Below are 25095 nucleotides of genomic sequence, written 5' to 3' on the forward strand. Positions count from 1 at the left end.
ACAGAGTGGTTCACACAGCAGTTAGTGTCTGCTCTGGTCTGTGATTTTTAATACCTGGAGCCATCCCAGCACCTGCCCACAAGCTGGCAGCTCGGGACCCAGCCCACAGTGTGGTGAGTAAGACAAAGACACTCAGCTTTGGTACCTCACAGGGGCGAGTCTTTAATGGAACACAGAGACCCTGGTGTTACAGACAGGCACGCCGAGGGATGAACAACAGATGCAGTGGAGTCTGTTTTCAGATTTCCATAACAAGTGTGTGTCAGGAGCTGGCAGCTATGAAGACATGTGGCATATGCTGGGTATGTCTGTGCCGTGCCCTGCCCAGGAAGCTGCTTCTGCCGTGGGAGCTCCTCTGATGAGTTACAGACACCAGGAAAGGACAGAGCTGCTGGCTTGGGGATTCAGAGGAGACTCACCTTGACCTCTCCTCCTTGTGTGCTGCACTGCAGCAGGCAATCCAACTGAGGAGCTGCCCACAAAACCACAGCACATGAAGCTGATCCCAGGAAAAGTGGAATGGCAGGAAGGTAGCTACCATCCATTGTGTCAGGCCAGCAATTCCCAGCTGGACATTTTCTTTCTGTGCCCTGCCCAGCTGCCTCAGTCCTGCAACAGCTTGTGTTTTACAGTAGAGCTCTCTGAGCAGAGGTGAACAAAGAGAGTCCCAGCTGCAGTGCGGGCACGCAGCTCACACAGGTCGTAGTCGTGGGCCCACTCCACATTGCCCCAGCGCCGGATCTGAAGGAGAGGAGGAACATGGATCACACCCAAATCACCTCAGCAACTCTGGGCTTCCCTTCTCATGTTTGTGAAGCACAGGTAACCCCCCCCCCAGGAACTGAGGTAATCCTTGACTGCTGAGGCAGGGATATCTTGAGATCAGGATGTGCTTCATCTGTACTGGGGTCTGAGGCAAAGCCTCTTAACGGGAGGATGAAAAGATTCCCAACTTCAGCCACTTTTGGGACAAAGAGAGCTTCACACCAAGCTAATTTCCAGCAAGCTTGATATCTTGGTGTCTACCAAAGCCTCCAGGCTGCATAACCCTCAGCAGGAGAAGTCAGCCACAACTTTGCACTTCAGATTAGAAAGGGAGAAAAGCAGCCATCTGGGCTCTGTGAAAAGAAACTGGCAGCCCTGGGAGCACTCTGGGCTGCTGTGCCCATGGTGCTGCTCTGCAGCAGCACGCTCCAAACGCTCTCAGACACAGAGACTGGTGGAGTGGAACGTCTCCTGCTACAGCAGGCACTTCCCCTGCCAGTTATTTGTGGTGGGGGATGCATTTGTCATGCTGAGATTATTGCTATTTGAATTATAGGGCTGTTTTGTAACATAATTTACCTGGTATTCTTCCTCCAGGCGAGACAGAAGCACAGCTTTCTCTACTGTAATGTGCCTGTCAATCAGGCTCATGGACAGAATCAGCGATTTCAGCTGGGTGATTACAAATTCTATACCTGGAAGGGAATAACCCAAACCAAACAAGATTCATGGCTGTTTTCTGCAGCATTACAGCAGCATCCTCACACACTCTGAATGGACAGGCAGGCTGTGGTACCCCCTCAGGGAGGGCCAGTGATCCTCCCACCTGCACCTGGGCACTCAGGTCTGTGGTTAGCACCAGAGCATTGTGCTGGCCCTGCCACCACAGTGACAAAAGCCACCTCCTTTTATTCTGCCACAACCCTTCCCTGTGCAAAGGGAAGAGATATCCATCCAGGCTCGAGCATTGTGTGTCTCTTGTGGGTTTCACTGCCTGCTGCTCATTCAGGGCTGGAGCAAAGCAAACCTCCCTTCATTTCTTTATCTTTTGGTGGCATTCAGATGATTCAGGCAAGATTAAGTGGGATATAAGGATAAAAAAGTGAGGACAGTGCACAGTATGGGCACTTTGGAGTAGTAAGCCTGATTTCTTTTCCTGGCAACAACAAAGCTAGGGATTAAATCATTAGAAGGTTTGGCATTAAAGAAGTTATTTGTGCTGAGGTGGAGCAAGCAGCCCATGGGACAGCACAGTCAGGTCCTGAACACCAGTGGCACTGAAGAGAATCCCTGCCTGTGACAAAAGCAGGTCAGGGCCTGGCCTGCAGATTTAAAACATAAACCTCCACACTAGGAGCAGGAGAAGAAAAACATTCCAGTCACTCTCCTGCCCTGTGGAGAGGAACCTCCTCCTCCTCAGTGGCCCAGCCCCACTCACCTTGCAGGGCCCACATGTTGTAGGATGCCAGGTGGTTCACAAAGGTCTCCTTGGTGCTGGCTGGAATGTTTGGCCCCAGGATGCTGGTGGAGGAGCCAATTGTCACATTGTACCTGCAATGAGCACCCAAACCCTCAGCAAAGCCCAGGGCTCATGGAGCTTGAGCTCATAAAGCACCAGAGCTCCTGGGCTGAGCAGGGCAGGGTCTTAAGCAGCCAGGAACCCTCTGAGCTCTCACCTTTTCTCAGCCCAGGCAACCACAGGATCCCATTCATTCTTCTGTAGCTCTGCCAGGGCTGGAGGCTCCTCCACACGATAGCTGGGACATGACAGAACAAAACCACCCTGGATGGTCCCCCCCAGGCTGGGACACACCTCTGGGAAGGACACTGACCCCACCAGACCCACAGCAAGTGGGACAGGGACCTGCTGTCCACACAGGCAGCAGTGACAGGGAACAATCCCCCAACCCTTCCCTAAATTCAGTGCTTTTGGTTATCCCAGGAAGGACAATTCTGTCTCACTACAAAACAGAGCAGTGAACCAGCCAGCTGAAAACTGCAGGCAGCCCCAAGCCACAGACTGAAGTGAGGTTTAGCAGTTAGAGGAGGGTACAAACCCCACTGCAGCTCTCTGTGGGGCCACTCCTGCTTCTCCTTGCCCAGTGGCTCAGCTCAGCTCCCCCAGTCTGACCAAAGCCACAAGGGCAGGTGGGAAACCTGTTCCTCTCTCTCCACAGGAACTGTGGAGGCTGGGACAGGAGCCTGAGCATGAATGGGCTTGATCCTACAGCTCACAGGGACTTTAAGGAATGAAGGGCATTTTGGGGACTGGTACAAGTAGTCTGAGCTATCTGCACTGGCACAGGAATACCAGGGACTGGCTGACAAATCCCCACAGGTCTTTCAAAGGTTTTCTTTTCTCCAAGATCTTAGTTTCCCACTGCTCTCACCCTTGCCCAGTGTTCAACAGGGGACCAAATCCAATGCTCCTTCTGTGGGAGCACAGACTCCAACCAGGTTTGCACGTGCAGGACTGATCTAAACTAATTCAAACCCTCAGGCAAAAGCCAGCCCAGATCAGAGCCATGCCATGACTGGGGGAGTGCAGATGCCTTCCCTCACTTCACCCAAGCCTCTTTCCAAGCTCCAGCTGGGTCCCCATCTCATACCAGACCGTGTCTGTCTCCAGGAACTTCACAGCTGCTCGGATCAGCTGTGTTTTGTTTCGCTGTGTGGGATTGTCCAGCGCTGTGTTGCACAGAGTGGTCTGGGGATAAAAGCAGTTGAAAATGCTGTTATTCTTATTCCAGGCTTGAAAAAGCAGCAGCTTCCATGGTACAATGGCAAGAAGAAGCAGAGGGATTTGTAGCAGATTAATAACTGAGGGGTGCAGGGCCACAGTGGTTAATGTAATAATATCTTCTCAAATCTTTCAGGATCCCTGGAAACAGCTCATTAAGCAGCAGGGAAAAGGGGCATGGATTGCTCCAGAGCTCAGTTTCCTCCTGCCCCTCACTATTCCCAATAACCCTGTCCAGCCCCTTCTCAAGTTCCCCTAGTGGCACAGATTCCCTCTAGACAGCCCAGAGGATGCCCTAACTTTCTGCTCATTAGGAGCAGGACAACCTGCTGCCTCCACACCCTGCATTTGGAGGCCTCAGCCCTCCACCCTGCCGTGCTCACCAGGTGCATGGTGTAGAACTTGATGGTGTCTTTCTGGGAGTCCCACTCTGTGGCCACTGCAATGGCCAAGGCCTCGCTGGGCACAGTGAAGAGCTTGGCCTGGGGCGTTTTCAGCTTCCGGTGGTCCAGGTTTATCTCAAAGCCTCCTGGGGAATCAGAGTAGAAATCCTGGGGAATCAAAGAGGAGCAGGCACTAAGGAACAACAGACAACCCCACAGTGGGAGCAGATGCAGAGCTGGAGCTGATAGGGACCAGGAATACTCAGGTTTTCCATCACGTGGTCCTGGAAGCTGCTTCTCACCGTGCAGCTTTGCTGTAGATGAGGAGGGGACACAGCAGCTGGTGACAAACCTGGCCCTGACACAGCCTGGGCTGCAGGTGCTGACACCTCTCCCAGGCATCATCCCATCCCATCCCTGTGGCCACACTCACCTTCCCCCTGTGAGATGCTCACGTTCTGGTAGAACCTCTTCCTCTCTGAGGACAGAAACACAAGGCAAAGAGAACATTCAGTGGGCAAACAGAGAATGTTCAGTCCCTTCCCCTGCTCCCCATCACAGCTCAGAACAGAGCTTTGGTGCTGTTGAGGTGGCCTGGTAACAAAAATTCAGCTCTCCATCCACAGTTCCCAAGCTGTGAGCTGCAGTGAGCTGCACTCAGCAGGGAGCAAACAGAAGCAGCTGCACTCCTGCCAGGCTGGGGGCTCAGGGTGTGGCAGGGCTGGTTTCCCAAGCAGGCCTGTCCCACCTCTCCTCAGGAGTTCTGCTTCAGGGTCAACCTTTCCAGATTCTACAACTACAGACACACTGGACAAGTTAATCCCCAAAGGACACCCCAGTCCAGCTCAGGAATTTACCTGCCCCACCTACAAGGTGAGCCTGAGGAAACTCCAGGTCTCATTTTAGGAGCAGCATCCTTGGCTCCCAGCACTCCTGACACTGTGAGAGCAGGATCACACCCATTCCAAAGGCTCACACCCCTCCCACAAGGCAGGAAGAATTCACAACAGCAACCAGGTTGTGAATCCCAAACCCATCAATCTGTCTCGTGAAGGGCACAGCAAACAGGTCAGGCTGCAGGTCTGCTATTCCAGGCTAAAAACAGCACATTCCCCTGGGGAAATTGAAGGATTTTTCTCAGGTTTGGTGACCTGTGAGCTCCAGGGCCTCGGGCACGGTTCTAAAAGCAGATTAAAGTGTGTGTACCCCAGAGGAGCCCCGAGGCTCATCAGTGACTACCAAAACTTTGTCATGAGTCACCACAGCTCTGCAGCCTCGCCTCCGACAAAATGAGATTAATTTTGCTGTTCTCATACCCACACGATTCCAGCAAAGTCTTTGCATGGGACACATGGGCCAAAACATACTTGAACCCCCTCATCTGAGTCCCGTTCCCTCAAAATCCCCAAAACCCAACAAAAACAAATGTAACAAAATGGTTCGATGAGGGCTCGGCCGTGCAAGCCAGCGAACCCTGCCCGCTCCAAACTCACATTAACGGCAAGGCTCGTTAATAAAAATTAATTAACGGCACAGGGGAGAACCCCAGCACCGCTCAGCGGCCGTGGGGAGCGAGATCCCCTCGAGGCCGTGCCGGTCCCAGCTCTGCCCCGGGTGACCCCAGGGAAGGATCCCCAGGGAAGGATCCCCCTCCTCACACGGCGCTGGAGCCTCCCCCGTGCTCCCTCACCTGCCGGCGGGGCATAGGCCCGACGCCCGCATGACCCCACCGGGCCGCCCTCAGCATCTGCAGGAGGCGGTCGTGGGAGCCGAGCGGGCGGGGAGTGGGCCCACCACAGCCGGCGACAGCCGCGCCACATCGCGACAGACGACATAGCGACCTCGTCCCGGCCGCGCTCAGCGCCGCTCGCTGGGCGCCGCCATCTTGCCGGCAACCGCAACCAATCCGCGCCGCCTGGATTAAAAAAACTACATTTCCCAGCAGCGCGAGGGGGCAGCGCAACCAATCAACGCCCGGTATCGGACCGGCAGCCAATCAGAGCCAGGGAACGCCTCTCAGGCACGCGCGCGGGGGCCAATGGGAGCGCGCGGAGGCGCTGCCAGGAGGCCCCGACCCAGCGGCGGCCGAGGCGTGAGGGAGCGGAGCGAAGCGGAGCGGGCGGCGTCCCCCGGCCGCACCCCGGCCCCGGCCACGCTGGCGCCCGGGGACCCCCCCGAGATGCCGGTTCGGAGCGAGAGGCGCCGCGCTGGAGGGGCGGGGGGCTCGGCCTCTTCCGCTGCCACCGGAGCGGCCGCCAGCAGCCTGGTGCCGCCGCCCCCCATCAACACGGCGCAGCCCGGAGTGGCCACTTCGCTTCTCTACAGCGGGGCCAAGTTCCGCGGGCAGCAGCGCAGCAAAGGCAACGCCTACGAGGTGGAGGTCGTCATGCAGGTGAGGGGGGTGGCGGGGCGGGAAGGGCCCCCGCGGCCTGAAGCGAGCAGGGGACCCGGTGGCCTCAGGCCGCGGTGGCCGTTCCTGCCCTGCCGGTCTCTTGCGACAGCAACCGCATCACCCTAACCCTCGGTATGAGGAGGGATTTCTTCACGGAAAAGGTCATTAGACATTGGAACGGACTGCCTGGGGACGTGGTGGAGTCACCATCCCCGGAGGTGTTTAAGGAACACTGGACGTGGCACTCGGTGCTCTGGTCTGGTTGACACGGTGGTGAATCAGTCACAGGACGGGCTGGATGATCTCAGCTCTTTTCCGACCTCAGTGATGCTGTGATGATTCCAAGCCGGCGGGGTATTTTTATGTTCAGTTCTCCGCGTTCTTGGTGGGATTTGCTGTGGTGGGGACATCCCATGGCTGCTCAGCTCCACTGCACGCTGCCACCTCGCAGGGGCTGGCTGTGGTTTTGTGCTTAAAAACGCTGCTTTTGTGCTTAAAACCGCTGCTTTTGTGCCGAAAACGTGGCTGTTCTGCATGTGTCAGCTGAGGAGAGGGGGCTGCCTGCTCTCCCTGTGCTGAGCACAGGGAAACGTTGCAGTTCTTTGATCACAGGTGGAGAAGATCCATCTTCTCATGGGTGGAGGTTTGCCCTTCCCTGAATAACTCACTGCCTGTTTTGAAAGAGGATCTGGAGATGTCAGGGAAAAGAAAAAATCCCTTGGAAAATCCCTGCTTTTAAAGGAGCAGACAAACCCTTGCCTAGTTTCTGCACAGCACAGGCAGAGAGATGCAGCCTGATAACTCAAAATGCAGGTGGCACAAAAGCTTTAGATTTAGGAGGGAGGCCTCCTGCAGAATGCTGGGGGTGTGGGTGATCCTTCCAGGGATGCTTTTTCTTGGAGAGCACTGTGAGTCAGATCCCTTCCGGATGGAAAGGGGATTTGCTTCCTGCTGGGGAGCTCTGGGCAGAGAGTGTTGCCTTGGGAGCAGGCCTGGGATGGGGAGGCTGCCAGAGCTGAGCTGGGCACCTGCAAATGATCCTTCCAGGTGATTCCCATCATGGAAAAGGGCTGGCAGGGTGAATATTGGGCAGTGGGTACCAGCTGAAGTTATCCTGGGAAGGGTTAGAAACTGCTTTGGATGAAGCATACACCTTCATTCCTGTTTTTATGGTTGGACTTTGCACTCTTTTCCAGCATGTGGATATGGAAAACTCCTATCTCTGTGGATACTTGAAGATTAAAGGCCTTACAGAGGTGAGTGTTAACTGTACAGCACCACAAAGAGAGGCTGTGTAAAGGGTATTTTTATTTTCCTGGTGGGGTGGGAGAAGCTGCTGCCAGAAATGGGAAGTGGAGGGGTTGGATGTTGTAGATTTGATCACAGGGTATCAGCTGGGGAATGGTGCTGGCTGTAAATGTCACAGGTGATCATCCAGCTGGGAGCTCCATGGAATCATTTAAAGTTGGAAAAGCCCTCTGAAATCATTGATGCAAGCACTGCCCCAGGACACAGCCAGCCCCACCACTTCCCTGGGCAGCCTGTTCTGATGTTTAACCACTCTTAAATTGTTCTAATATCCAATCTAAACCTCTCTTGGTGCAATTTGAGGACATTTTTCTTGTCCTGTCCCTGTTCCCTGGGAGCAGAGCCTGTCCCCACGTGGCTGCACCTCCTGTCAGGGAGTTTGGAGACTGAGGCTCCTTTTACCCAGGCTGAGCCACTCCAGCCCTCTCAGCTGCTTGTGCTCAAATCCTTCCCCACAGCCCAGCTCTGACCTGGCTCCTGGCTTCATAAAGTGAGGAGAGGGGCAGAGAAAGGCTGGAAAAAGAGAGTGGAAGGCTCAGCCTTGGAGAGGTGTGGCAGCAGCAGCCTCACATTGCCCAGAGCTCTCCCTGGGAGATGCTTTTTTTGCTGAGTGCATGGAGCTTTGCCTGCTGTTGGGTTTGTGTCTGTGGGTGACAGTTGTGAGCCCACCTTTGTCTCCCCTCTGCCAGGAGTACCCCACCCTCACCACGTTCTTCGAGGGCGAGATAATCAGCAAGAAGCACCCGTTCCTGACGCGCAAGTGGGACGCCGACGAGGACGTGGACCGTAAACACTGGGTGAGGGAACCTGGGGGCACAGGGGGCTCTGGGCTGCTGCTCTGGGGAGAGGTGCACTGTGTGCCTGTGCAGGAGCTGGCAGAAAGGCCTGGAGACCTCTCTGGTCTGGGATCTGGGGATGATTTCAGCAAAGGAGAGGGAGGGGATGCAGTCTGGGTAAACCATTTGGGGGAAAATAAGGGGATACAAAGACAAAACTGTTATGAAATATAAAAACACACTGCAACACCTCTCCTTTTTGCTGTCTCTCATTGGGATCTTTGCAAATAGAGATCTCTTCAGCAAGCTGTGGTCTATGATGAGGGAGGGGATGTCTTGTTTTCCACTTGTTGGCCATGGGGTGGCAAGGGAGTAGGAACAATCCCCATCTCTTGACGCCCTAAGAGAACACACTTCTTATTTTTGGAGACTTATTGCAAAATGGAATGGAGGAGGGGAAGGGGATCCCACAAGCACAGGTGGGGTGGTTGGTACCTGTGTCCCTGCTCAGGGCAGGCTGTACCTGCTGCTGTCTTTTGAGGCCATAGCAGCCACCTGATCACCCCCCACCCCTGACCTTGGCTGTTGTTTGCCAAGCTTTGATGTTTGTTATATTTCTGTCAAAATATCTTCTCTGGAAGCTCAGGAGCTTCTCCAGCCAGGCTGGATGTTGCTGTGAGTGTCTGTAGATTTCCCTCCTAAACAGCAGCTGCTGCTAGAAGTTCTATTCCTGGAATAAACATCCTGGTTTTATTTTTCTTTTCTTTTTTCTTTTTTTCAGGGAAAGTTCCAGGCTTTTTACCAGTATGCAAAAACATTTAACTCTGATGACTTTGATTATGAAGATCTAAAAAATGGGGACTATGTCTTCATGAGATGGAAGGTAAACCCTGCCTGTCTCCTTCTCTGCTGAGCTGCTTTCAAGGCACTGTCAGAGACTTGAGGTGTCAGAGCTTTTCCAGCTATGATGGTTTAATGAAAGATCTCGCCCTGCCAACCCCAAAACCCACTGTACTTGCAAGTTCCAGTGTGACTCGTGTCTAGCCAGCTAATTGTGTCCTTAAGGGCTGCAGTCATGGCTAAAAACACAACAGGAAAATCTTGCTTGGTGATGCTGCAGAGGATGAGAGAATTGCTGTGTGCAGTCCCTGTGTGGGGCCTGTGTGTGATGCAGCCTGGCCACTCTGCAGCTCTGCTCTTCAGCTCATCACAGAGTCACCATGGACTGGTTTGGGTTGGAAGGAGCCTTAAAGCTCATCTTGTTCCATCCTCCTGCCAAGGGCAGGGACACCTTCCACTGTCCCAAGCCCTGTCCTTGGACACTTCCAGGGATCCAGGGGCAGCCACAGCTTCTCTGGGCACTCTGTGCCAGGGCCTCACCACCCTCACAGGGAAAAAGGTCATCCCAATATCCCACCTAACCCTTCCTCTGGCAGAGCCATTCCCTCTCTTCCTGGCACTCCCTGTCCGTAGCAAAGCTCCTCTCCAGCTCTCCCAGAAGTGTTGAAAAGCTGCAGTGAGAACTCTCTGGAGCCTTCTCTTCATTCTCAGGCTCTGACTCCCAGTTTTGCAATGGCTTTCTGGTTTGCAGGGGACTGGTGTTGAAACTGATCCCTTGCACTCTTAAAACTCATTCTGTTCTCAGTTATCTGTTTCCCTGTGAGGTCCCTGCAGGGCAGCTGTGAAGGGACACTCTGGTCTCTGCTCTGGGCTGCTGAGAGTGCAGGGAGTGCCAGTATTTGGTGTGGGAGGGCAGATTGGGGTGGGGTGGGGCTGTGTTTGACCAACACTTTAAGATGCAGCCTGTGTTTTGAATGCAGGAGCAGTTCCTAGTCCCAGATCACACCATCAAGGACATCAGTGGTGCTTCCTTTGCTGGTTTCTATTACATCTGCTTCCAGAAGTCAGCAGCATCTATAGAGGGCTATTACTACCATAGGAGTTCAGAATGGTAAGGAAGTTTCCTGCCTCCTGAAGACTTAAACCAAGCTGTGACTCCTCTCCTGCTTGTCCACAGCCTTGGGAGTGTCCAGGCAGGAGATTCAGGCTGGTGGGGCTGAAGGGAGGGCTGTGGGCCATGGCTGGCCTGAGCTGGCTGGTGCAGTCCATTGGGGTGGTATAAAGTGCTGCCCTTATGGAAGAGGGGAGGGAATTTGGGGTGGCAGGATGGAGAGGGAAGATGATACAGGGTTTGGAGAAGGAGCTCAGTTCTCTCTCCTCAGGAACAGCTTGGCTGTTGCTCCCTTCAGGCAGAAATCTTGTCAGGCCAATGTTTTGTGTTCTGAGGTCCTTGGGGTGTTGCTGTTAAGACAAGAGAACAGTCAAAGCTAATTGGTGGGGTTTTTGTTGGAGACAAGGAGCTGTGGAGAGCTCTCTTCCCTTGCATCATTGTCATGAGCAGCAGGTGGATGGCTGGAAGCTCTCAGGGGGAGGGAAGGAACCAGGAGGCTTTCAGACACATTCCCTCTAGCTGAGCTTTGAAAGACTCATGTAATTTGCACTTGTAGCAAACTCTGTTTGAACTTGAAAGTTGTTGAACTTCAAAGGGAGTCCAAAAAACCACCACAGTCAGCCCACCAGGAATGCTGCCTTGCTGCAGGTGGCTCAGAGGGACCAGAGTGGGAATTACAGGATGATTAAGGCTGGAAAAAACCTCCAAAATCATCAAGTCCAATCTTTGACCCAATATCACCATTCCCACTAAACCCTGAATGGAATGTGTGTTTGATTTCTGAGCACTTCCAGGGCTGGGAACTCCACCACTTCCCTGGGCAGGCCATTCCAGGTCTAAACCACTCTTTCAGTGAGGAATTTTTTCCTCATATCCAACCTGAACCTCTCCTGACACAACTTGAGGCTGCTTCCCCTTGTCCTATCACCAGTTTTGTGGGAGAAGAGCCTGACCCCCACCTGGCTGCATCCTCCAGTCAGGGAGTTGTGGAACAATGAGGCACGATGAGGGACAATTCTCAGTGAGGAATTTTTTCCTCATATCCAACCTGAACCTCTCCTGGCACAGCTTGAGGTTGTTTCCCCTTGTCCTATCACCAGTTTTGTGGGAAAAGAGTCTGACCCCCACCTGGCTGCACCTTCCAGTCAGGGAGTTGTGAAATGATGGGGCACAGGAGGGACGATGCTGAGTCGTGGCAGGATTTTGCACTGTGGGAAGTGGGTGTTGGATGCCTGAACACCCTGGGCCTGTAAAGGGGGAAAGAAGAGCAGGCAGCAGAGTGTGTTCTCTGGCTGCCCAGCAGGATCTCTGTGTCACCCTCTCCTCCCTGTCTCCCTCCTGTGGCAGGTATCAGTCGTTGAATTTAACGCACGTTCCCGAGCACAGCGCTCCTATCTACGAGTTCCGATGACAGCTGCCCACGGCTGAGAACGCCCAGAAGACACGGGGCAGGAGAGCATGGCCTGCCAGGAGAGCTGTGTCCCTGTGGGAGCACGGCAATGCACGCTTCTCTCCTGCCCTTGGACTCCAGAGAGAGAGAAAGAGAGCCTGGATGTGAACTCACCCAGCCCGAGGAGCTGCTGGAGCTTGATTCTCCCTCCTGTCGAGTGGCCATTTGATCTTTACTCTGGTTTTAAGCTACTTTAATGCACTTTCTTGTTGCACAGCTCGTTTCTCTGTCACTGAAGTTCCTCCCGGCTCTCCTCTGGAAGCTGTTTTCTCAGTAGCTGGAATCAGTGCTCTGGCCTCTAAATAATAAGGAAATGTAAGCTCAAGGCTTATATTATCCTTGTTATATCCTGATGTGGGTTGAAATCACCAGGATTCAGGTTTCTTGCCCAGATTTCCAGCTCTGATGCTCTCAGAGCCAGGTCCTGGGTGTGAGGCTCAGCTGTGGAGTCTGTTGGGGAGTGTTGGCTGAGGTAAGGCTGGAGTGAGGCTTTGCTGGCTAACAAGGTTAGCTGGAGCTGCAGATCTTTCAGGAGCACCAGCCCTTTGCAGCTGGGAGCTGTTCCTGTGTCTGGATACGCCATTGGGAATTAATTTGATGTAAGGACTTCCAGGCTCTCAGTAAAAGTGGATCTGAACTCTGCTTTTAGGTGTATATTTGCTCTTTACTTAAGTTAAGGGTAAAAAAGAAAAAGTTAAAAAAAAAAAAAGACAAAAAAAAAAACTTTTATTAAAAAAAATATATCTATTTTTATGGTTCCTTTTCCAAAGGACCCTATGGCAAATGCACAAGTACTGGATTCCATGTTACTGTTTTCACATTGAAAACCAGGAATGTCTGTGTTTTTATATCTGTGTCTGTATCCAGCTAAGCTTTGGGAACATAACCCGAGCACAAACGCTGAGCAGCATCACCCTGGGACTGCTCAACGTTTGTGCTCCCCCTTCATGCTTCACCACCACTGCTTGACACCTTTTTACAAGGAAAAACAAGAAAAAAAGTTTAAAAAATAACCCTTCTCAGTAGCTCCCTCTGGCTCTGAATGTTCCAAGTGACAGAACTTAAGGCTCCTGTGCCAAAGCGTGCGTGTGTGTGTGGGGTGGTTTTTTTTAAAGACACTTTAAAACTTGGCCTCAGTTGTGTTTTTACCTTGTCAGCCCCACCTGTGGGGCTTTGTGAGAGTTTAGTTTGCCTTTTTTTCTGGCTGTTTTAAAGCCCAGCTCCCTCCAGGCAGGCGTGTGGCACAGCTGGTGCTCAGGATGGATTTCCCACCTGGGAGAGGGGATTGAAGCCAGCATGAGGTGCTTTGGGTTTCGCTTCTTTTTAACTAACTTCCCTTTTGGCAGCAGTTATTGCTTGTTTAAGCCTTACTGAGGAAGGATTGAGGGCTTGGAGAGCCCTTTCCTCTGTTCCAGGTTGGGTTTGGAGTGCTTGGTGTCGGGGGATGATGCGGAATTTGCTCGTGGATCAGCCCTTCCTTCCCCCTGGCACCCACATGGACAGAGAAACCTGGGGGAGGGAGGAGGAGAGACCTGGCCCTTCCCAGGGACTGGGGCTGGGCCTTGGCTGTGCTGGAGGATGTGCAGGGACAGCATTGAGGTGATTTGGGGCTGTAACAGAGCACTTGGGAAATGTCTTCCTGTTTTAATTCGCTCCTCTCGGAGAAACTCAGCCCCTTTGGAGGAGAGGGTGGTGCTGGGAGGTGTCCTGGTGTTTAGAGGTGAAAACAGTGGTGCTGCTCCACTGTGACCAATGTGGGGGTGAAACCTCCCTCCCAGGTGCTGTGTGAGTGCAGGGACCCAGCTCCAGTGGCTCTTCCCATCCCTCTGGGGCTGTCAGTGCAATGCTGGTGGTGGCACCGGTGTCCCTGTGTCCCCTGAGGGACACTTGGATTTCTGATAAGGTTGAGTTGAATTAACCCTGTTGGTTGCCAGAAGCTGAGTTGGGATGGTCCTGGGGGTGTTTAACACATCTAACTATCCCTAAACCAATGAAGTTTTTTTAAGACTTGATACGTTGTGAGAAGGGTGTGGAAAGAGCATCCTGCTCTGTGCCTGCCTCCTTCCCCCCATCCTGAAGGGAATTTCAGCTTGGATCCAGGGCTCTCTGGATGTGATGTGTGCAGGTGCAGAGCAGGTTGTGGAGCTGAGGGTTTTGCAGGGGCTGTTGGTGTGTGGATTTTCCCTCCTCAAAGGCCTTTGCTTTGGTTTTTTCCTTTTCTTTGACCTGTTTGAGTTGAGGGGAGATGTTCTGTACGTCGTGGTGTGGTGAGAGAGTGGCCCAGGGGAGGATTTGGGGGGCAGAGGTGGGAAATGGGGTGTTTGGGCTTGGGAGAGGGTGTGGTGTCTCTTGAACCACTCTGGCTGCAGCAGGGTGTCCGTGTGGGGGCCGAGGAGGAGTTTTGTGGAGCGATCAACGTCCAAATTAAACATGAATTCTGTTGAAGGGGGTCTGTGTCCGTGTGTGTTTGTCCACCGCAGCACTTCTGCTTCCAGGGCATTGCTGTGCTTCATCTCCCTCCTTGAGGGCTTCTCCAGGAATCCCAGCAGCTTCTGAGGACCTTAATTCACAGACTCAGAATCATTCAAGCTGGAAAAGACCCCTGAGAGCACCGAGTCCAGCCTGTGACCCCTCCCCACCTTTTCACATCCAGTCACATCTAGTCTTTCCCTGAGCACCTCCAGGGATGGAGACTCCACTAACCTCCCTGCACAGCCTGTTCCAATGTCTAATCACCCTTTTGAGGAAGAAATTCCTCCTGCTGCTCATCCTGTGCCTGCTCTGGCCCCCTGAGGCTGTTTCCTCGTGTCCTGTCTCTTGAGTGGCTGAGAGAAGAGCCCGATCCCTCCCGGCTCCGCGCTCCTTTCAGGATCCAGCCTTAATTAGAGGAGCAGGAGGAGTCAGTCCCGCTGAGGAGCTCTCCTGCTTTCTGAGATCTCTCCCTTTGAGCCTGTCCCCACCGGGGTCACCTCCCTGGGGACCCTCCCGGTGCCCCGCGGTGGCGGCGGGCGGAACGCGGGGCGCGGGGCTCGGGGCGCGGCCGGAGCTCGCAGCGCGGCGCGGCCCGGACGCGTGACGGGGACGGACGGGCCGGGCCGGCGGCGCTTCCGGCGGGCGCGGAGCGGGGCCCGCCATGGGCATCCTCGAGAAGATCTCGGAGATCGAGAAGGAGATCGCCCGCACGCAGAAGAACAAAGGTGCGGGGGGCGGCCGGGGGCTGGGGGAGCCGGGGACAGCGGGCGGGCGGGTGGGCTGGGCGCTCTGGGGGGCACAGGTGGGCTGTGAGTTATGGGGGGCTGAGAGAGGACCGGGGTCTGTGGGCTCTGAGGGCTGGGAGAGAGCCCGGGGGTCTGGGAGGGGCTCTGGGGAGAGAGGGGCCGGTCAGGGCTGTGGGGGTTTGTGAGGCTGGGGAGTCTTTGGGGGCACAGAGCGCTGGATCGGGGGTGCTGGGAGCTGGGGCAGGGTGGGGAGCAGGGTGAGCCTGGGCTGGGCTGCTCCCTTTCCTGCCCTGTGCTGTAGCTGCAGCCCCCACGGAGCTGGAGGGGGGAACATCTCAATTCCTGCTGGCACAGGAGGAGGCTCCGGCTGTCTGGGTGGTCTGGGAGCTCCCCGTGGGCTCTGAGCTCCCCCCAGAGCTGCTGCTGGGGCTGTGTAAATAATAGAAATAAACCTGTGAGCTCCTGGTTTCATGCCCTTACCTGTTACAAAGTGAGACAACCACTTTCCTTTTTTTTCTGGTTCAGGTGTAGATTCAAGTGTTTTGCTAAGAATAAGGCAGTCAAGTATTTTCACACACGGGAGTTCTGGGTTAAATGTGTCTTTAAAAGTTGACAAGAGGAGGGGAAAGTAATCTGGTCACTTTGGGGTGCTGATTGTGAGCAGGTGTAAGGAGGGGCTGCTCCCCCATGACCTCTCTCTCCTCAAGACTCCCTTCATTCCTGCACCTGCTCTCCATCTGCCTTGCTTCTTTAACTCAGGAATGTTTTGGCTGTTTCCCTCCACTCTGACCCTGTGCAGCTCCCTGGACGTTTGCTCTCAGTGCCCAGGTTGGTGATGGAGCAGCTGGGAGCAGCTCTGTGCCTGGCACTGCTTAGGACACTGACCAAGATCCATCAGGGTTTCCTTTCAGGAAGGTTCTCACTCCCAGAAGTGAATCACAGCACCTTTGTGCCAACCAGCTGTTGGGTTTGTGTCATTGCAGCCACCGAGTACCACCTGGGCCTGCTGAAGGCAAAGCTTGCAAAATACAGAGCTCAGCTTCTGGAACCTTCCAAATCCCCGGCTGCCAAGGGCGAGGGCTTCGATGTGATGAAATCAGGAGATGCCCGGGTGGCACTGATTGGATTTCCTTCTGTAGGGAAGGTCAGTCAGGGCTGTGCTCCCTGGGGTGTCATCTCCAGCTCTCTGGGCTTTGCAGGGGCTGCAGAGCAGCTTTGGGATCGCTAACATGGAATGTTTGGGTTGGAGGCACCTTCAGGCTCCTCTGGTGGGATCCCAGCTGGAGTCCTGGGCATGGTTCTGGTGTCTCCAGCATGAGGAGGATGTGGGAGTTTTGGAAAGAGGACTGGGGAGTGGAGACAGGCTGAGAGAGCTGGGGCTGGAGAAGAGAAGGTTGTGAGGAGACCTCACAGTACCTGAAAGGGCTACAGGGGAGCTGGAAGGGGATTCTTTGGCAGGAAAAGGAATGGGTTCTCACTGAAAGAGGGGGAATTTAGGTGGGATTTATGGAAGGAATTCTTCCTTGTTAGGCTGGGGAGGCCCTGGCACAGGTGCCCAGAGCAGCTGTGGCTGCTCCATCCCTGGCAGTGCCCAAGGCCAGGTTGGACAGGGCTTGGAGCAACCTGGGACAGTGGGAGGTGTCCCTGCCACGGCAGGGGTGGAGTGAAATGGGCTTTGAGGTCACTTCCAGCCCAAACTGTTCCATGATTCTGTGATCTAGCTGAAAGTTGGAGATGGGAACCACTCCTTCGTGTTGTGTGCTCTGCCCTGTGGAATTTGTTGTTGCCTGAACGTTGTTCTTGCCCAGCCCCAGCAGTGCTGAGCAAACAAAAAATCTGATTTACTTCAGTTCCATGCCAGTGTCACCACCTCAGTCCCTGTGCCTGGAAAAGCCAAAACACAACTTCCACAGCCTGAGGAGCACTTTGGTGTTGTTGTTTTGCTGAACCTTCTCCTTTTCCTGCCTGCTGATGCTGCTCTCTTGCCTTTCAGTCCACGTTTCTGAGTTTAATGACCTCGACTGCCAGCGAAGCCGCGTCCTACGAGTTCACCACGCTGACCTGCATCCCTGGAGTCATAGAGGTGAGCAGGACCCTCCTCCAGCTCTGTCAACGTGTTTGTAGGGGGATAGAATATAAGAAAATAAAGATAGTTTAGAAAGCAATCTCACCCCTAAGGAGTTGCAGCTGGGCCAATTATCAAAGATCAGGAACAGGCTTGACTTTAACAGAGCACAGCTGTGACTAATGAGAAGAAGAGTGCTATAAAAGAGTGGGGTGGCTGCTTGAGGAGGGAACTGGAGTCAGTTGGCTGCTTTGTGAAGAAGAAAGAGTCAGTGCTCTGAGGAGCTGCCCACGAGGAACACCAAGAAGGTATGGAACTTTTGTGCTAGGAGACAACAGTATGGAACCCCTGCAATGAGATGATGATTGTGCTGCTAATAAGGAGCACACACATCCAGAAGTCTCTAAAGCTGAATTTTGCTTTAAACTTTTCAGTGCTGATGTAGCACTTCTCTGAACTCTCCAGGATTGGCTGCCTGAGCAGGATTTTTGTGCTGCTCTTGGACTGACCAGAGCAATCCCACAATTCTCAGCTGAATTTTGTATAACCACTGTCAGTGCCAGTGACCAGCTGGCTGCAAACCTTGACAGATTTGTTTTTAATGAAGCTTTACAGAGGCAATCTGTGCTGTGATCACTTTCAAAACAAAATGCAGCCCTTCCTGTCCTTGGGGGGTTTTATTAGTGGTGACCTCAGCATCCCTCAGTAAAGCAAATGATAAAGGGCATCAGACTGAAAAGTGTCCAAGAGTAATGAGGAAATCTGGCTCAGGATGGAAAGGGGAGTTAAATAATGAAAGTAACTGTATTAGTGGGAAAAGGAGTTTAATGTAACACATTCAAGCAGAGCTGTGAGCTGCAGCAACAGCTGGAGAGCCAATCCCTTGCAGATCCAGGGAATGAGTGTCTCCTGGGGTTTTTTACCTGCAGCACCCCTGAATAGTTTGATCTATCACAGTCAGAGATGTGGCACTTGTTCATCACTGAGATTTCTCATTAGACCAATAAAAGAAGGGTTGTTTTTCCTTTCCATTCCCTGAACTTGGGAATGTGTGACTGCTGTGCTGTTTTCCTGCTGCTTTGTCCAGCTGCAGTCACAGGGTGCTGTAGGGGGTCAGGATCTAATGCAAGCTGTGTGTGCTGCTGAGCACAGCCCCCAGCTCTGGAATTGCCTCAGGACAGAGCCATGAGCTTTGTGCAGAGCTCCCCTGCCCTGCCAGTTCCATCCAATTCCACTCCCCACAGGATGGGGACCCCCAGCACGGATTTGGGGCTTTTGGGGCAGCTCAGGTGCCCTGCAGGAAGGTTTCAACTTTACATCCTTCCATTTCCCTTTCAGTACAAAGGAGCCAATATTCAGCTGCTGGATCTGCCTGGAATCATCGAAGGAGCTGCTCAAGGTTGGCTCATGTCTGTGTTCATGTGCAGGAGGGATTTGCCCTCAGTAGTGCCCCTGGGTGTCTCAGTTTTCCTGGGCCAAGAGTTCCTGCATTGTCTTTCCAAATTTTGGAGTCCTTGATCCTATGTGAGGCACGATTCCTGTCCCTGAGCCCACAGAAGGGTCTATATGTAGCACAAAGATGGTTTTCTGGAGGTGGGAGCCAAAGCAAGCCAGGCACTTCTCACATCCTTGCCTGAGTGTTAAGTGGCTCATCTGTTTTCTGGTACTGAGGAAATCTATAAAAGATGCTGGAGAGGCGGAGGGAGAGTTACAGCTAAACACTAACCTTGAGTAATTCCCTGAGCTCCTGCCAGTCCTCCCATGACTCCTGATTCTGGGAAGATTTGTTGGCTTTGTCTCTCTGTGCTGTCATTGTCTTCACTGGCTGGTTGTGTCTGAAAATAGCTCAGGAAATCAGGGAGTCATGGAACATCTGGGAAGGGACCCACAGGGATCATCCAGCCCAGCTCCTGGCCCTGCACAGACACCCCAACAATCCCACCCTGTGTGTCCAACACATCCCAGCCTGTGCCTGGTGTTGTCCAATCCCTCCTGGAGCTGTGGCAGCCTTGGGGCTGTGCCCATTCCCTGGGGAGCCTGGGCAGTGCCCAAACACCCTCTGGAGTGAAGAACCTTTTCCTAATATCCAACCTGACCCTCCCTGACACAGCTCCAGCCATTCCCTTCTGGCACTGATCTCCTCTGTGCTGAGCTCTCTGTGCTGCCAGGGCTCCCAGCAGCTGACTACAGCCAGAACAGCCCTGCAGGATGTTTTTCCTTGCTTCCAAGCTGCTGCAAGGGGCAGGAGTCCCCATTTGTCAGAGGACTGAGCTGGTTGCTGTTGCTGATGTGCATCCCCCTCGTGTGTCCCCAGGGAAGGGCAGAGGCCGGCAGGTGATCGCCGTGGCCAGGACAGCAGATGTTGTTATCATGATGCTGGATGCCACCAAGGGCGAGGTGCAGAGGTGAGTGTGGGCTGGCTCTGGGCTGGAAAACGTGCCAGCTCCCTGAGGAATTGTGGAGAGCACCTGGGGAATGAGGAGTTCAATTACTGAGTACCAGATGGGGGTTGTGTCCTGTGACTGTGTTCACAGGGGTCTCAGGATGAGGGAAGAGATGAGGATCTGACTCCATGTTTCAGAAAGCTTGATTTATTATTTTATTACATATATTACATTAAAACTATACTAAAAGAATAGAAGAAAGGGTTTCCTCAGAAATAGAAAAAGAATGATAACAAAAGCTTGTGTTTTGACAGAGAGTCTGAGACAACTGACTGTGATTGGCCATTAATTAGAAACAACCACATGAGACCAATCACAGATGCACCTGTTGCATTCCACAGCAGCAGATAACCATTGTTTACATTTTCTTCCTGAGGCTTCTCAGCTTCTCAGGAGAAAAAATCCCTAAGGAAAGGATTTTTCAGAAAATATTATAGCTACAGTATCCCATGAGAAGCATCCTGCTGGCTGGAGTGGGTGCTCAGCTGGAGGGAAATTCCTGCAGCACATCTGTCAGAGATGGGAATGTCAGCCTGGATTGCCACCACAGACTCTGACCTGCATTGAGGAGGTTTAGGCTTGTGGCAGGGCTGTATCAACACAAGAATCAAAAAGGGAAAGGTCTGGGTGTCACCTGGCCATGCTCAGCCTCACAGGTGCTGTGTCCCTGCAGGGCCTTGCTGGAGAAGGAACTGGAATCTGTAGGAATCCGGCTGAACAAGAGCAAACCAAATATCTACTTCAAGGTGAGGCTTCCTGAGCTCCTGCAGGCACAGCTGGTCTGCTCAAAGCTGGGCTCACTCTGTGCTGCCCCTGGTGCTGGACAGGCTGAGGGGGCTGTGGGATTTGCAGAGTGTTCTTACATTGTTTTTTGCCTCTTGCAGCCCAAGAAGGGTGGAGGCATCTCCTTCAACTCCACTGTCACGTTGACTCAGTGCTCTGAGAAGCTGGTTCAGCTCATCCTCCATGAATACAGTATCCTTTCCTAAAAGGGGGGACCCTTAAGCCATCAGCAGCTCATGGTTAAAGTGCTTTGTGCTGTGGGACAGCCTTGGTGTCCCTTTGGTGCTGCCTGGTTGGCAGCACTGTCACCAGGGAGCTCAGCCTGTGTGGTGTGTTGGGATTTGGGCCTTGACAGTGTCCACCTCAGAAATCTTCAATGCTGAGGTCCTGTTCAGAGAGGATTGTTCCCCTGACGAGTTCATTGATGTGATTGTAGGAAACAGGGTCTACATGCCATGCCTCTATGTGAGTATCCTGGGCAGCCTGGCTTCTGTCACACCCAGCATCTCTTTTCTGTGCCAGAGGAAACGTTGGAACTTCACAGAATCATGGAATGGTTTGGGTGGGAAGGGCCTTAAAGCTCATCCCATTCCACCCCTGCCACGGCAGGGACACCTTCCACTGTCCCAGGGTGCTCCAAGCCCTGTCCAGCCTGGCCTGGAACACTCCCAGGGATCCAGGGGCAGCCACAGCTTCTCTGGGAACCTGTGCCAGGGCCTCCCTGCCCTCACAGGGAAGAATATTTTCCCAATATCCCATCTAACCCTGCCCTCTCAATTTAAAGCCATTCCCCCTTGTGCTATTACTCCATGCCCTTGTTCCTGGCTCCTAAAACAGTAACGATTTGGGGTTTAAGAGGTGGAAAACAGCTCAACAGGGAGTTTTTTATAGGCTTTGGATGTGCAGCCGTGCTGTGTGTGTTTCCTGGGCCCTCTTGTGGCTGATGCTGCCCTGGAGCAGCAGAGATTCCAATGCTGGTGCTGGGGCTTTGCTCCCACGTGTGGAGCCTCCTCTGACTCCCCTGCTGCCAGCTCTGTGCTTAACTTCTCACTCTGCTCCCTTGTGTGCCAGAGGTCTCTCTAGGGCTCTCTTTGTAGCCACTGGGTCTGTGTAAAATCAAAGAACGTGTTCCAAGTCATCCCAAAGGGAGAATTTTAAAAGGCCAAAAATTTATATTCAAGCTTCTGAATTTTAATAGTTTGTTTTACTGAGAGTCTTGGCTTATCTTCTGACAGGATCTGCGTTTCTGTTTCAGGTGCTGGAGCTACCTTGTTCTTTGTACATGTTGCTGGGTTGCCTTGCTAAGGGCTGTGTTGTTTTCCCTCTGCTTTAGGTTTATAACAAGATTGACCAGATATCCATGGAGGAGGTGGATCGCCTTGCTCGGAGGCCCCACAGTGTTGTCATCAGGTAGGATGATGACATTCTCATTGCCTTTTCTGCCTGCTGTGGGGTTCATTTCACACCCCTTTCTCTGAATTCTCCAGGAAGGGACTTCTCCCAGGGCTGCTGGGGTGAGAAGCAGTTGCTGTGCAGCTTTTCCCAGATTTCCTTCCCCTGGAGCAGCAGGCACCCTCTCTGTGCTGTCTGCAGGACAGAGTCAAACAATCTGGCTTGTTTCCTTGGAAGTGCTGATATATCTGCTGGGGCTTTGCTGCTTCCAAGCTGTTCACCCTTCTGGAATCATGGGATGGTTTGGGTTGGAAGGGACCCTAAAGCTCATCTCATTCCACCCCTGCCATGGGCAGGAACACCTTCCACTAGATCAGTTTGCTCCAGGCCCCATCCAGCCTGGCCTTGAACAATTCCAGGGATGGAGCAGCCAGAAACTCTCTGTGTAACCTGTTCCAGTGCTTCTCCACCCTTCAGTAAGGAATTTCTTCCTAATATCTGATCTAACCCTGCCCTCCTTCAGTTTAAGGTCATTTTACCTCGTATTTTTCCTTTCCTTGCCTCATTAAAGACTTTCCCCTCATTCTCCAGCACTTAAATAAAGACATTTCACCTTGTTCTTCTGGATCCCTAAATCACAGCAGCAGTAAACAGATGACCCTGGTGTTTTGCAGCTGTGGCATGAAGCTGAACCTGGACTACTTGCTGGAGAAGCTCTGGGAGTACCTGGCACTCACCTGCATCTACACCAAGAAAAGGGGACGTAAGTGACCCCAGACAGGCTGCCAGCAGGGCTGGTGCCTTGGAAATGCTGGAATTGCACCCTCCCTAATCATCCTTCAGCTCTTGGGAAATGCTTCCTGCTCTGTCTGATCCTGCCATGTCTGGATCCCACCATGGCCTTCCTGTTGGATTTTACACAAGCTGAATTTTCATAAGTCTTTGCAGGATATAAGGGAGTAAAGTGTGCAAGTTCACAGCTTTTACCTTGTTATGCAGACTGTGATGAACCCACAAGTTTCTTGCTCCTGCAGGAAATTTGGTGATTCCCATGCCCTTGGGAGGTGCCTTTGATCCTCCTTTTGCTTTATAACCCACTTGCAGCTTCTCCCAGTGATGAAGGCACATCTGTAACTTGCTCTGTTTGCTTGTGAGCAGCTGAACTTGGGTGGATGTGAGGAGATCCAGGAATTTGTGAGCTTGTTAAGCTCTGAAATCTTGGGGATTTTGGTTTTTTCCTTGAGCAGGTGTGTTTTGACTTGGCTTGTTTTGTTTCTCTTAAGTCAAGGGTTTGGGATGGAGTCATTTCAGGTGGGTTGTGAGGAAGCTGCTGACTGTGTGGGGTGGGAAATGGCACTTGTGGGTGCTGGAGAGCTGATTTGATGCTTTTAGGCCCTGGATCCCTGTTCTGTCTGGGAGCAGGAAGGAGGAATTTGGGAGCAGTTAGCACAAGGTGATGTGAGGTGGTGTCAGCATTTTAGAACACACTTGATAGAAATCCAATGCTTTTTCCCCCCCTTCTGCTTCTCCACAGAGAGACCAGACTTTACAGATGCCATTATTCTAAGGAAAGGAGCCTCTGTGGAACATGTGGTAATTTTTCTGCATCTTTTACATTTCCCTGTGTGCAGAAGGCAGTTCCTCCTGGACCTGCTGTGATTTGTGCTCCATAAAGCTCAGGACATGTCAGTGTTTGGTTGTGCTTCTCCTTTTGTTGCCTTTTATCTGCCTCAGGTTTCTTTCACAGCTGCTATAAAAGGTTTAAACAGTAATTATTTAATGCAGCCAGTGAAAAAGCACGTGGAAACAATGGAATGGGGGTTTATGTGGGCTGGTGATTCCTGTGTCTGTTCTGTATGCCTTCAACTGCTTTTAACTAGCTCCTAAAGTCTTTATTGTAAATTCTGGCTTAGACTTGAGTTTCTTTTAATTCCTGGGTATTGAAAAAGTTGTTTGCAAAGTGATAAATGTAAATATTTCAACTTCTGCCTGTCTGTCTTGCAGTGCCATCGGATTCACAGATCATTAGCCAGCCAGTTCAAATATGCCTTGGTGTGGGTAAGTGTTGGACAGCAACTGGAATCCCTGTCTTCAGGTGTCTCTGACTGGTTTTCTAACCCTTCTCCCCCTTTTTTGCTTCGAAGGGGACAAGCACAAAGTACAGCCCTCAGAGAGTGGGCTTAACCCATATGATGGAGCATGAAGATGTCATTCAGATCGTAAAGAAGTAACTGCTGGTGCCTGGCCTTGCCTTTAATCACTGCAATTGGAACTGACCATGTAGAAACAAAACAAAACACACCAAAAAAAAAAAGAAAAAAGAAAAAAAAAAGAAAGGAAAAAGGGAGATGTGTTCCAGAGCCAAGAAAGCTTCTGTGAAGCTCCTTCTCTTGGAGGAAGGCAGAAAATGAGACTGCTGTGCTTGCAGGTGGGGATGGGGAAGATGAGTTTCCATCTGGCAGCATTTCAGGCCAAGTGATGTTTCTTAAAAATTTGAAAGGAGCCAGTTCTAGGGCACAGTTCCACAGCCAGCAGTGTCCTGCCCCTGCTGGGGTTTGCACATGAATCCATGTGCATTCCCAGTGGGAAGTGTTGGGGTGTGTGTGTAAAAATCTGGCCCTGTGCTTTGGGCTGAGAGAACATTGCTGATGCTTTGCTGCTTATCCATTCACTTAATTTAAGCATTGATCTGAAGCAGAACCAGAGCTCTCCCTCCCCTGCTCGCTGGACACGTCTGCAACTGAGACAGCCCCAGTTTTTAATAGTCCCCTCTCAATTAACATTAAAACCTGGCACTCTGTGCCTCTCCATAGCCTTGCAGTGGGGTTTGTAGGACACCCTGGTACTGAGAGATGAGAAATTAAACTGGCAATGGTTAATTAGCCTGGCCAGGCTGCAGTGGGGTATCATCCAAGAGCTGTAGTCTGGAGTGAGGATTCACTTCTGGCATCTCACTCATTGAGGAGCTGCCTTGGGAGCTTCCTCCTTTGTTGGGCAGTCCCAAGGTGGAGGTCTCATCAGCCATGTCCCTAAATTGCAGTTGCAGCTCTTTAGAGCTCAAGGTACCACCCCATGCTGTGAGTTTTACCCAGCCCTGTTAAACATTGCTTGTCTGGATATTGTTCATCAGAAATCTGGGATTTTTGTAATCATGCTTTTCCATTGAATACTGTTGCTAAACAATTCAGAGTGCCTGATAGAGGACAGCTCTTGCCTTGTGGGATCAAGAGCTGCCAATAGCTTTTATTTTCTTTCATTGGAAAAGGGTTTGGTGTGAGTGGATGCAGAACTGTGAGGACAGGTGTGACACCTGTCTGAGCAGGGTTCCTTCCCTCCTCCCTGCTCCTCCCCACCCCTCATAACCTGATTGAGCAGAAACAGAAGGATTATTTTATTTGAGAAAATAAAAAGTTGTTATTTCATGTGAA

General features: G+C 52.3%; 3 protein-coding genes across 3 annotated transcripts; 2 read left to right on the forward strand and 1 right to left on the reverse strand.

Annotated features, from left to right (window-relative positions):
- Positions 1 to 137: 137 nt before the first annotated feature.
- ATPAF2 (ATP synthase mitochondrial F1 complex assembly factor 2) lies at positions 138 to 5813 on the reverse strand. The gene is made up of 8 exons (XM_064726204.1): positions 5579 to 5813; positions 4322 to 4366; positions 3889 to 4034; positions 3375 to 3472; positions 2442 to 2522; positions 2204 to 2316; positions 1345 to 1460; positions 138 to 741 (listed from the first exon to the last, which is right to left on the reverse strand). Exons 1-8 carry the CDS (start codon positions 5721 to 5723, stop codon positions 604 to 606), a joined length of 882 nt encoding a protein of 293 aa, XP_064582274.1. The 5' UTR covers positions 5724 to 5813; the 3' UTR covers positions 138 to 603.
- A 113-nt stretch (positions 5814 to 5926) lies between these two features.
- Positions 5927 to 14505, forward strand: GID4 (GID complex subunit 4 homolog). Its single transcript, XM_064725698.1, has 6 exons — positions 5927 to 6280; positions 7477 to 7536; positions 8278 to 8385; positions 9146 to 9247; positions 10185 to 10315; positions 11663 to 14505. Exons 1-6 carry the CDS (start codon positions 5927 to 5929, stop codon positions 11724 to 11726), a joined length of 819 nt encoding a protein of 272 aa, XP_064581768.1. The 3' UTR covers positions 11727 to 14505.
- Positions 14506 to 14853: 348 nt separating this feature from the next.
- On the forward strand, positions 14854 to 25095 carry DRG2 (developmentally regulated GTP binding protein 2). The gene is made up of 13 exons (XM_064725697.1): positions 14854 to 14962; positions 15967 to 16127; positions 16977 to 17066; positions 18387 to 18447; positions 19363 to 19453; positions 20166 to 20238; positions 20377 to 20467; positions 20643 to 20740; positions 21609 to 21685; positions 22342 to 22430; positions 23202 to 23260; positions 23672 to 23725; positions 23812 to 25095. Exons 1-13 carry the CDS (start codon positions 14899 to 14901, stop codon positions 23896 to 23898), a joined length of 1095 nt encoding a protein of 364 aa, XP_064581767.1. The 5' UTR covers positions 14854 to 14898; the 3' UTR covers positions 23899 to 25095.

The sequence above is a fragment of the Zonotrichia leucophrys genome, chromosome 14, assembly GCF_028769735.1.
Source record: "Zonotrichia leucophrys gambelii isolate GWCS_2022_RI chromosome 14, RI_Zleu_2.0, whole genome shotgun sequence".
NCBI lineage: Eukaryota > Metazoa > Chordata > Aves > Passeriformes > Passerellidae > Zonotrichia > Zonotrichia leucophrys.

What these genes read in the sequence shown, in the direction of transcription:
- GID4 (XM_064725698.1), top strand. Translation starts at nt 5,927, where the DNA reads ATGGGAGCGCGCGGAGGCGCTGCCAGGAGGCCCCGACCCAGCGGCGGC. An exon ending in AGATTAAAGGCCTTACAGAG is followed by an intron (nt 7,537 to 8,277) that starts GTGAGTGTTAAC and finishes CCCCTCTGCCAG; the next exon opens with GAGTACCCCACCCTCACCAC. An exon ending in TACCATAGGAGTTCAGAATG is followed by an intron (nt 10,316 to 11,662) that starts GTAAGGAAGTTT and finishes CTCCTGTGGCAG; the next exon opens with GTATCAGTCGTTGAATTTAA.
- DRG2 (XM_064725697.1), top strand. Translation starts at nt 14,899, where the DNA reads ATGGGCATCCTCGAGAAGATCTCGGAGATCGAGAAGGAGATCGCCCGC. An exon ending in CCGCACGCAGAAGAACAAAG is followed by an intron (nt 14,963 to 15,966) that starts GTGCGGGGGGCG and finishes GTGTCATTGCAG; the next exon opens with CCACCGAGTACCACCTGGGC. An exon ending in GATTTCCTTCTGTAGGGAAG is followed by an intron (nt 16,128 to 16,976) that starts GTCAGTCAGGGC and finishes CTTGCCTTTCAG; the next exon opens with TCCACGTTTCTGAGTTTAAT.
- ATPAF2 (XM_064726204.1), bottom strand. Translation starts at nt 5,723, where the DNA reads ATGTCGTCTGTCGCGATGTGGCGCGGCTGTCGCCGGCTGTGGTGGGCC. An exon ending in GAGCATCTCACAGGGGGAAG is followed by an intron (nt 4,035 to 4,321) that starts GTGAGTGTGGCC and finishes CTGATTCCCCAG; the next exon opens with GAGGCTTTGAGATAAACCTG. An exon ending in GCCTGGAGGAAGAATACCAG is followed by an intron (nt 742 to 1,344) that starts GTAAATTATGTT and finishes CCTCTCCTTCAG; the next exon opens with ATCCGGCGCTGGGGCAATGT.